The sequence below is a fragment of the Onychostruthus taczanowskii genome, unplaced genomic scaffold (assembly GCF_017590055.1).
Source record: "Onychostruthus taczanowskii isolate IOZ18803 unplaced genomic scaffold, ASM1759005v1 scaffold20, whole genome shotgun sequence".
Taxonomy (NCBI): Eukaryota; Metazoa; Chordata; class Aves; order Passeriformes; family Passeridae; genus Onychostruthus; species Onychostruthus taczanowskii.
The window spans coordinates 4,522,683-4,532,010 of NW_024499240.1; the positions used below are offsets into that span (position 1 = coordinate 4,522,683).

The 9,328-nt window shown below is 53.5% G+C and overlaps 1 protein-coding gene across 1 annotated transcript; it reads right to left on the reverse strand.

Moving 5' to 3' along the window:
* Positions 1 to 1,620: 1,620 nt before the first annotated feature.
* Positions 1,621 to 3,194, reverse strand: DLX2 (distal-less homeobox 2). Its single transcript, XM_041403482.1, has 3 exons — positions 2,822 to 3,194; positions 2,436 to 2,623; positions 1,621 to 2,166 (listed from the first exon to the last, which is right to left on the reverse strand). Exons 1-3 carry the CDS (start codon positions 3,144 to 3,146, stop codon positions 1,852 to 1,854), a joined length of 828 nt encoding a protein of 275 aa, XP_041259416.1. The 5' UTR covers positions 3,147 to 3,194; the 3' UTR covers positions 1,621 to 1,851.
* Positions 3,195 to 9,328: the final 6,134 nt, after the last annotated feature.

Here is a 9,328-nt window from a genome sequence, read left to right on the forward strand (position 1 = left end):
GGCCTGAACCTTCTTGTCTGCAATGGGATCTTCATCACGGCTCTCTCTCTCCGTGCCCTCTCCAAGAATGGCGGGGTCCTCTTGGTGATGAAGGCCAGAGAACCCTTCTTTCACCCGCTTTTGCGTCTCCAGCAACAGTGCCTCCAGGGATGCAGCCCGCAGGGTATGCCCTCGGGGTTACAGCCTGGGGGGGCACAGCCGGGAGGGGGCATCCCGAGAGGGGCGGCCCCGAAGGGTGCAGCGAAGATCATCAAAGTGAGGGTTCAGCTCAGAGAGGGGCAAAGGAGCGTTCCAGAGGGTTACATCCTGGAGGGGTCCAGCCCTCGAGGGATACATCCCATGAAGTAAGACTTGGAGGGGGTGCTGCCTGGAAAGGGGTTCAGCCTGGAGGGATGCTGCCCTTACGAGGTACATCCCAGAGGATTTCAGCTAGGTGGGATGAAGCTGAAGGGCTGCATCCTAAAGGGGAACATGTTGAGGGGTCCTGTCCTCAAGGAGCACATCTCAGAGAGTCCCGTCCGTGCCTCCAGCGCTTGAAGTACCCCAGAGGGGCTTGGGGCAGCCACCAGCTCTGGCCCAAGCAAAGACCCCATGCAGGTTACCGGCCTGGTTGCCATTCCCAGAGGGAAAAGGCGAAATGCCTCTGGGTCAGGGCTGCGCCCGAGAAGCAGCTCCAGGACTGCTATGAATCCCGGGCACGGCCCTGCCCCAAACCCCTCCGGACAGCCATGGGAAGCTGTGAAACGGCAGCAGTTTGTCCCGGGTGAAATGTCGCTGGCGCCAGCAGGCGGGAGAGGGGGAAGGGGGGCAGCTCTGGGCTGCTGCAGGCAGCGCTGAGTGACTCATGGCCTCGCCAAGAAGACTGTCAGGGGCGAGATTTTATTGTAGACGGGAAAGAGGGGAAGGAGGAGGGAAGTTGCAGGCTTGCGGCAACTGTTACAACGGGGAGGGGGTGGAGGGGACGCGTCTCTTCCTCCCAGCGAACGCCCGGGTCCGAATCGACACCCTCAAATTTCCCCATCACCCAAAAACTCAGCGTGGGCACCATGGAAACAATAATTTATTTAAATACTCTCTGCTTATTGTAAAAGAAACATTAACGAGTGTATAAGTTTTCCATAATAAATAACCAAAAATACAGTGGTTTTTTTTTTTTTTTTCACGACGCTAGACATCAAACAGATCAGGGGCATGTCAGTGGCTGGGTTGCCGGCGGGGAAAGAGCGGGGAGGGGTGGAGAGGAGGGCTCGCTGCGGCTGGCGCCGAACGCGGGGAAGCCCCGTCGGGGCACGAACCAGCCCGGAGGCAGCGCACGGGCGGGAGCCGTGCCGGCACCGCCGCCTGCGACCGGCCCCCGCCCCCGCCGGACGGCTTCGTTCACGGCTAAAACGGATACCTTAAACACGGGAGGCTTCTGTTTTAAATCTACATATAAAAATTATTTATCTTTTTTTTTTAATCGTTTTATTTTTTAATCCCCAACATCAAAGTGAGGTTATCCGCAAAGGCACCTGTCAACTTTAAAAAAATAAAAAGTTAACCAGAGTTCTGCACCGATGGTTTGATGAAAACGCCGGGGAAGAGGAGGAAGATAGACGGAGAGGAGGGAGGGAGGTGAGTACTTGTTTCGCAGCGTGGTTGTTTTCACGGCGGGAGGGAGGGAGAACTCCACGGGGCCGAATGCACACGGGCCCCGCCGCCGGCGGCAACGGGGCGGCACGGGGCGCGGAGCAGTTCCTCTCCGCCGGGATGGCCGAGGCCGGAGCCAGGCTTCAGCAAAACACCAGTGCTGCACGTCGGTGCCCCGCGGCTGCCGGTGCGGCCCGCGGGCTCAAGTCTCTGCTGCAGCGCCTAGAAGATATTGCCGCTGCCGTGGTGATGCGGGGGCTGCGTCGGCTGCGGGAGGGGAGCGGCCGCCGGCAGGGGCGCCGGGCCGCCGGGGGCCGGCGGGTACCACGAGTAACTACCGAGGAAGGCGGCGGCGGGGCTGGGGCTTGCGGTGCCGGCGCCGCCCGCGGTACGTGTGTGCGGAGCGAAGTCCCAGGCGGGGGGCGAGGAGGGAGACGGTGGTGAAGAACTGCGGCGGGGAGGCGGCTCCGCTGGGATCTCTCCGCTTTTCCACATCTTCTTGAACTTGGAGCGGCGGTTCTGAAACCAGATCTTTACCTGCGGGGAAAGGGGCGTCAGGCGGCCGCTGCCTCTGCGGCGCCTTCTCGGCGCCCAGACCGCCCGCGACGGGGCAGGGACGCGCAGCTTTTGCAGCCCCGAGCGCCCCCGGCGCTGCCTCAGCGGCGCTGCCGCTCCGCCTGCACTCCCACCCCGGGCCGTCGAGGCGCCATGGGCCGGCCTTCCTCCCACGCTGCACCCGACTCCGCGGAGGGCGACAGGCCCCGGCGGGGCGGGACGTGCCCGGGGCCCCGCGGCGGAAGCCTTACCTGCGTCTGGGTGAGGCCGAGGGAGGCCGCCAGCTCCGCTCTCTCGGGCAAGGCGAGGTACTGGGTTTTCTGGAAGCGCCGCTGCAGAGCCGCCAGCTGGAAGCTGGAGTAGATGGTCCGGGGCTTCCGCACTTTCTTCGGTTTCCCGTTCACGATCCTGATCTCCGGCTCGCAGTCTTCCTTCTCTGCTGCGGCAGAAACGGCAACCCCAGTGAGGCGAGGCGCTCCCGCCACCTCGGGCCCTGCTCGCAGCTCGGCATCACCGCCCTCCCCGTCGGGGCGACCCACCGGGAACGAGCGCTCTCCCGGCCCACCCCGTGTCCAGAGCCCCGATCGCCTCCTCGCCAGGCTCACCGAGCCGTCCCCCTCGCGGGGCTCGGACGTACCAGAGTCATTGTTGGCTGGGGAGGCCCTGCTGCCGTAGGGCCCGTAGGAGCCGTAGGCGCCCCCGTAACCCACGTCGTAGGCGGCCTTGGCAGAGTAGGGGGCGGTGCCGCCGCCCGCGTAGGGGTAGGAGCTCACGGGGCCGTAGGGCGGCCCGCCCGCTGCCCCGTGCTGCTGGTTGGTGTAGTAGCTGCTGTCGGTGGCCGTGGAGACGGGCAGCGTGGGGGACTCCTGCGGCTTGTGCAGGCCGCCGTGCTGGTGGTAGCTGCCGGCGGAGATCTGGCTGGTGTGCATGTCCGGCATCAGACTCTCCAGCACCCCCGTCATCCCGCGCCCCCGCCTGCCGGGGCACGGGTCGCCGCCCCGCGGCCGTCCCCACCGGGGACAGGCGGTCAGAGCCGCGCCACCATGCTCGCCGCGCTCCGCCGGGGCGGTGCAGCCGCACTCCCGCCGCCGCCAGCGGGACGGACTCTGCGCGCCGCGCGCCGCCGGGACGGCATTTAACACCGGTCACGTGGCGCGGCGTACGTCACCTAGCAACAGCCAATGTGGAGCCCGCCCGCGCCGGCGCCCCGCGGAGTGCGGGACGGGAGCGGCGCCGGGCGTGGGGACGAGCGGCCGCGGGGTCGCCGGGGACCGGGACCTTCCCCGTCGTATGGCTCAGGCTGCTGCGCCTTTGGTTGGAGGGGCCAGTCCGATCCGCGCCAGCGAGGGCTCGGGGCCGCGGCTCACCCGGCCGCTTCTGCCGTGCTGCGTCTCTGGTGTGTGCCCCCGCCTGGCCGGCAACCCCGGGCAAAGATCCGCGCATCGGTCTCCCCCTAAGCGGCATCCCCACGCGGGCGCGCCTGACTGCGGGTGGAGATGGGCGGCCGCGTTTGGGGTCCCTCTCATTTATTGTGGCCCCGGGAGAGCGCGCACATCGCGGGAGGTCAGTAACCCGCTCTCTGTGCGAGAGTGTCAGAGCTTGCCAGTGAAATCTCCGTAACATTACACGCGGTGGGGCGACATTTCGCCTAGCACGCGTATTTTGTACGGCAGCTGCTGACGTCCTTCCACGCGGCAGCCCCCAGCGGCGCCTGTCGCAGCCCAGGCACGACGGCGGGGCCGGCGGTGCCCGGCACCCGCGAGCAGCCGCCTGTCTCCGCTGGCGGTGGCACCGAGGCCGTCGGGGCCGGCTGTCAGTCGGGCACGGCGGCGTTACCCTTGGCCGCCCTCTGCCGGGGGCAGCGCCGCGGGGCAGCAGCCGGAATGGTGTCTCAGGTGCGCTGAGTGGCGCTTCGGAACTGATTTTTGCTCTTGTATGTTATTTTCCTCGCTCGACTGTCCCGCCGCGGAGCCGGGCCGCCTGCCAGGGAGCGCGTTCCTTTCGCTGGGAGAAGCACCCCGCGCTGCCGGGGCTGCCCGGCGCGGTGCGGCCGCGTCCTTGCGGGAGTCTCACGTGTGCTCAGCGCGGACAGGGAGGGAGGCGGCCCTGTTGCGAGGGAGGCTGCAAATGTTACCACCAAAAGCTGGTTAAAAGGTAACAAAAAAGAAAAAAAAAAATAGCGGCCGTCGGCCGTCGTGTTGTTTGCACGGGCGGGGTACGCGGCGTACCTGGCTATCCCCGCGCGCCCTGAGCTCGCCCTGCCTCACGAGCCCGCGCGTGCCCCGGGCATCCCGCTCCCGCCCCGGGCCGGCCTCGCCCCGGTCTCGGCCGCTTTGAGGAGGACTGTGGCTGGAGCCCGATTCTGGAGTCTGTGCCTGCGGGGTGGCGGCGCTGCGGCGAGCGCAGGTGCGCGGGGCTGGCCCTGGTCGTCTGCCAGCGGCAGGTGGGCCCGTGAGTGGGGCTGCGGGAGATGGGGCGCTCGGCTGAGGCGGCGGTGAGCCCGGGCGCGGCCTCCGCGGGAACCGACGTGCCCAGAACCCGGCGTGATAACTCCGGAACCTGGCGGCCGGCCCCGCTGGCCAGCGGGGCCCGGAGGGGCCGGAGCAGCGGCGGTCACGGAGAGAGCTCGGTGCCCGCTCTCGTGCTGCTGACTCTCCCAGGTATAGCTGGTGCTTAATGCAAAAGAAAACCGGTTTCTGCAATCGGTAGTGTGATCCCAAGACATCTTTGTAGGGCTGTTTCTGTCCATCTTTGGCTGAAGGCCGGCAGTCTGAAAAAGCCGCTGGTTGGCACGAGAGGGGGCAGACAGCTTTTGGTGGCTATCAGCAAGAAGCAGAGCAATTGGCTACCCTTCATTAGTCAGGTTTTGAAGTGTGTGAGATAGTTTAAAAAATACAGAGGTGAAAGGACACTTCATCTCATACTGAGGGCTTAATAAAGCAAAGGACTTACTTGGGAATTTGTCTTGCTATGTGGCAATTTTTATTTTTTAATGAAATTAAATAGTACTATATAGCACGTACATGGTGATCTGTACAAAAAATAAAGGGCGTGATTTTGTTTTGTTTGCCTCAGCTTATATGAACAGTCTTTCTTGTGCTTGTTGTTCCTCATAAGTTGTTGGAGGGCTCACAAGTTTAAGTGAATTGTCAAATGATAGCTGCTCCAAAGTCTTACAGCTTTGCTTCTGCAGTTTGCTTTGCTATGTGGAGGCACAGACTTGCTGCCATTTATTTTGCCTTTATTTACTTTGCATTTATTCACACGGCTGATCTTGTAGATCTGATTTTGTTATTTCTAACTTACTTGAACTTCTCTTGTGACATGGTTGTTTTAAACACCAACTTGTATAAATAAAAGCATGATTAAGGGAGAGATGACATCAGGCAGCAGGAAGGAAGGAGAAAGGCTTGTTTTAGGTGAGAGAAAACTTGACTGCCATGAATGTTTTACAGCACACTTCTCTGAATCAGTCATAGTATTATCAGGAGTTAAAAAAAATAATGGCATTAGGCTGGCCCAGTGTTTATGTGTTTTCATGTTCTCATGTAGAGCTAATAATTTGAATTCTGTCTTTTTTTGTCCTTGCTTTGAGGATTGTGAATGCTACATGGCTGGGTAATTAGAAGAGACACAGAGAGACTGGGGAGTGAGGGAAAAATCGGAGGAGAGTAGGAGTGTTTTGTGTACCTGCTGTTAATACTCGGCAATGCTGCTTGGTTTTGGTGTAATAGATCATGTGTTATTGTTTATATCCCGTGAGTTTGCATGATACAAAATATACATCTTACACACACTGGTCATTCAGTTGCACGTGGGAGAAGGATGCTTGCCTTCTTGCTGCAGAGCAGTTCAGTGGTGAAAAGTTTTGGTCATGAAGTTTATATGAAAATACAGCACTCACTGCTAGAGGCAACAAAACAATTGAGCTGGCTTTGTTGTTGTTGACTTGTTTGTTTTAGAAGCATCCTCATGCTGACTGTGGACATATTTAGTTTATGAAGTATGGTAAACACAGTGTGCATAAACACAAGAGAGGACCATCAGTCTTCAAAATCATCATCTCCAACTGATCAGCTTGTATTATTTTTTTATTATTTTTTTAAAAAGGCAGTTGTATATGATTAATAGAAATTACTATGGTAACTCTAGGCTGGTATATTTTATTTAATTTTTTTTATTAACTATTATTCCTATGATTCTCTTCCTGAAATAGGCTTCATCTGAGAAAAATGTGAAAACACTTTAGGGCTGGTATTCTGGCTCTATATATGTGGTATAGATTTAACATAAGGATCAATGCAACAAGTTGTTACACAGTGTTTTATCTCAAGTTTCACCTGAAGAGAACAGCACTTAACATTAAGAATGAGGTTAATTTTTAATCTGCTGTATTTTTAAATTCTGTTTTACCCATTAGGATCCACATTTGGCCAAACCATTTCACTTCAGCAGAAATGTGGTGAATCCTGAGACAGGCCTATTATTTCTGATAATATTGCACAGAAGTAGTTGGACAGTAGTCTCTACTGCAGTGGCATGTTAACAAGTATGGATTTCTTTCCATGGCTAAGGAAAATGCTTTTCAGTGGATTTATAGTGATTTAATGCATGGTGTAGTCCTGAGTATTTGCCTTAATAATTGATGAGTAATATAAATCATGTGCCAGATGAAGCCACGAGGAGGGTTTATGCTTGCACTGCACCTATGAAATCTGGTATCACACTCGAGAGTGATGGTAACACTTCAGTCTTGCTTTTCTCAGGGATTAAGTGTATCAGCTTTTGGGAATTGTACGAATCTCTTCAACACCCTTCTGTAAGCTTGCTACCTGCTGTGCTTAGTTTCACAATCCAGCATTATCATTTTCCTCTCTAAAAACTGTTTATTGTCTCATTCATCTGTACATCAGATTACTTCGTTCCAAAAATCACACAACTCTTCTGAGAAGAATGTGCCCCCTTGTGTGGCTCCCTGAGGATTCCTTTCTTAGCCCCTTGTTGTAAACAGCTTATGCAAGTGTGACATGAGACATGGGTTCTGTAAAATCCTTTCAGAGTTGTTTATTAAGCTGTCTTGGTCTCAGATTATCTTTCTCGGTGATGATTCACTGGCAGCTCAGCACCTTTCTTCAGCAGAAACCTTAGCAGACTGGAGCACAAACTGTGACTTTTAATAGTGGATTAGTCTGGTGTTATTTAGCACAGGTGTTTCTCAGTTGTTTCCTTGTACAATGTTGAGGAAGTGCACAGCCTGATGCATTGGGGTGAATGTCTAATATCAGCACATTCTTGGTTCTAATAATTGCTGCAGATGCTTGGTGTGGGAAGGAAGGTCTGTGTGCAGAATGTGAAGGCAGAAGAGCGGCAGTCCTTGTGGGTTTTGGGAATAAAGCAGAGCAGGCCCAGACAGTCCCTCTTGCCTCCTTTAAGACTGACATTCCACCGTGTTCTGCAGTAGGGCCCTTGGACAGGTTCCGATCATCTCTGGGGCTTTCCGTTTTTTCTTTCTTTACCAGATGTATTGTAAGTAATACTACTGACAAAACCCAAAAACTATGTGCTTTTTCATGGTGGTTTTGTCAAGTGTTTTTTTTTTCACTTAATAGAATGAGATTGGTAGAATAGCTAGAAACTAAGTTTCACTAGTGTTCTGTGGGAATATTAACTGGCCAGAGGCTAGGCAAGTGGTACAGGGCAAGTGCTTGTCAGCCCACTTTATAGTGGATTTGAGCACACTCAGGTTCAGCCAATAGGAAAATCTTTGTTGAAAGGGTTTTGTGTGTGAATATTTAGATGAAACAAAAGTCTTTAGTAAGAGCATGCATGAAAAATGCTTTCAAGATGAATCATTAGATAATTTCTAATATTGCTGTAGATGGCAAGTGTGAGAGAAGCTGAGAGGCGTATTTTGTGGGAGCAGATTTAAACTGAGTTGATCAGTTGTATCATTTTGAGCTCTTGTTTTGCACAGGTAGTAGAGAACATTTTATTTTTCCTTGACTGTAACGTATGTACAACCTTTACCTGTGCAGTCTAAACACAGTTTAAGCAAACTCCCACACTGAGAATAACCTAGACAGCTTTGGTGTTAGCTTAAATGTGATTATTTGAAGGGTTCAATTTAGTGGACAATGGTGTTTGGAGCTCAGAAATGCTAAATCACCTCAGTGTACTGGATGAATTTTGATTAGTAGTGCCAATGAACTGTCTGAAGTGTGGAGTGTGCTTTCTTCTGCAGGATCTTGTTTGAGCTGACACCTCCTATGACTGGCAAATAATAGTCTGTTCCTGAAGGAAAACATGAATGTCTTGCTTGGAAGGATGAGATGTGTGTTTTGCATTAAAGAAGATATGTACAAGAACAAATCTTGTAAATGGATTATACAGCTGCAAAGTACTTGGGACAAGTCCTAGATTGCTACATTCCCATTTGGAATGCTGCACTAAATTGACTCACATTGTGAACCATGCAAACTGCAGAGCCTCTTCATGGGAATAATATGCTCTGGGATTTGGCCAGATGCCTTTGTAGGCATCTTAAGCAGAAATGATTAATTGCTCAAACTTGGAAATTTAAAGAAAATTTAAAAGAAAATCTTCTTTCCAGTAGTGAAAAAATATGCACATACAAAACTTAAAAATTAATTGGCTTTGAGGTTAATTTGCACTTTTTTTTTTTTTTTTTAATTTTTAAAGTGGTGAAGTAAACGTGATCAGAAGTGAGTGTGTTGCTATGACCTTGACTGGTGAAGCCACAGCTGTCTCATGAACTGGCTGGGGGACCTTTTCTTCAGGCTGTGTAGCTGAAGTCCGTTGTGTAAATATGGAAACAGCCAGAGTTTTGGGCAGTGAATTGTCTGTGAGGAGTGCTCAGTCTCATAATCTGCATACACATCTATCTTGAAGCTGCTCCTCCTTGGAAGGAAAGGGGTGAAAGGAACTGTGTTCAGGTTCACAAGAGTTACTGGCCTTTTGTTTTCTTGTGGTTGCTTCACTTGCAATATTGGCAGGTGATTTGCACGTGTATTTCATCTCACAGTATTTTTCCTGTTGGCAGAATGCCTAGATCTGAGAAGTACATGCCGTTTATGAACACTGCTGTAAATCTAAATAAATTAAATTAGAATGTTGCTTTTTACCT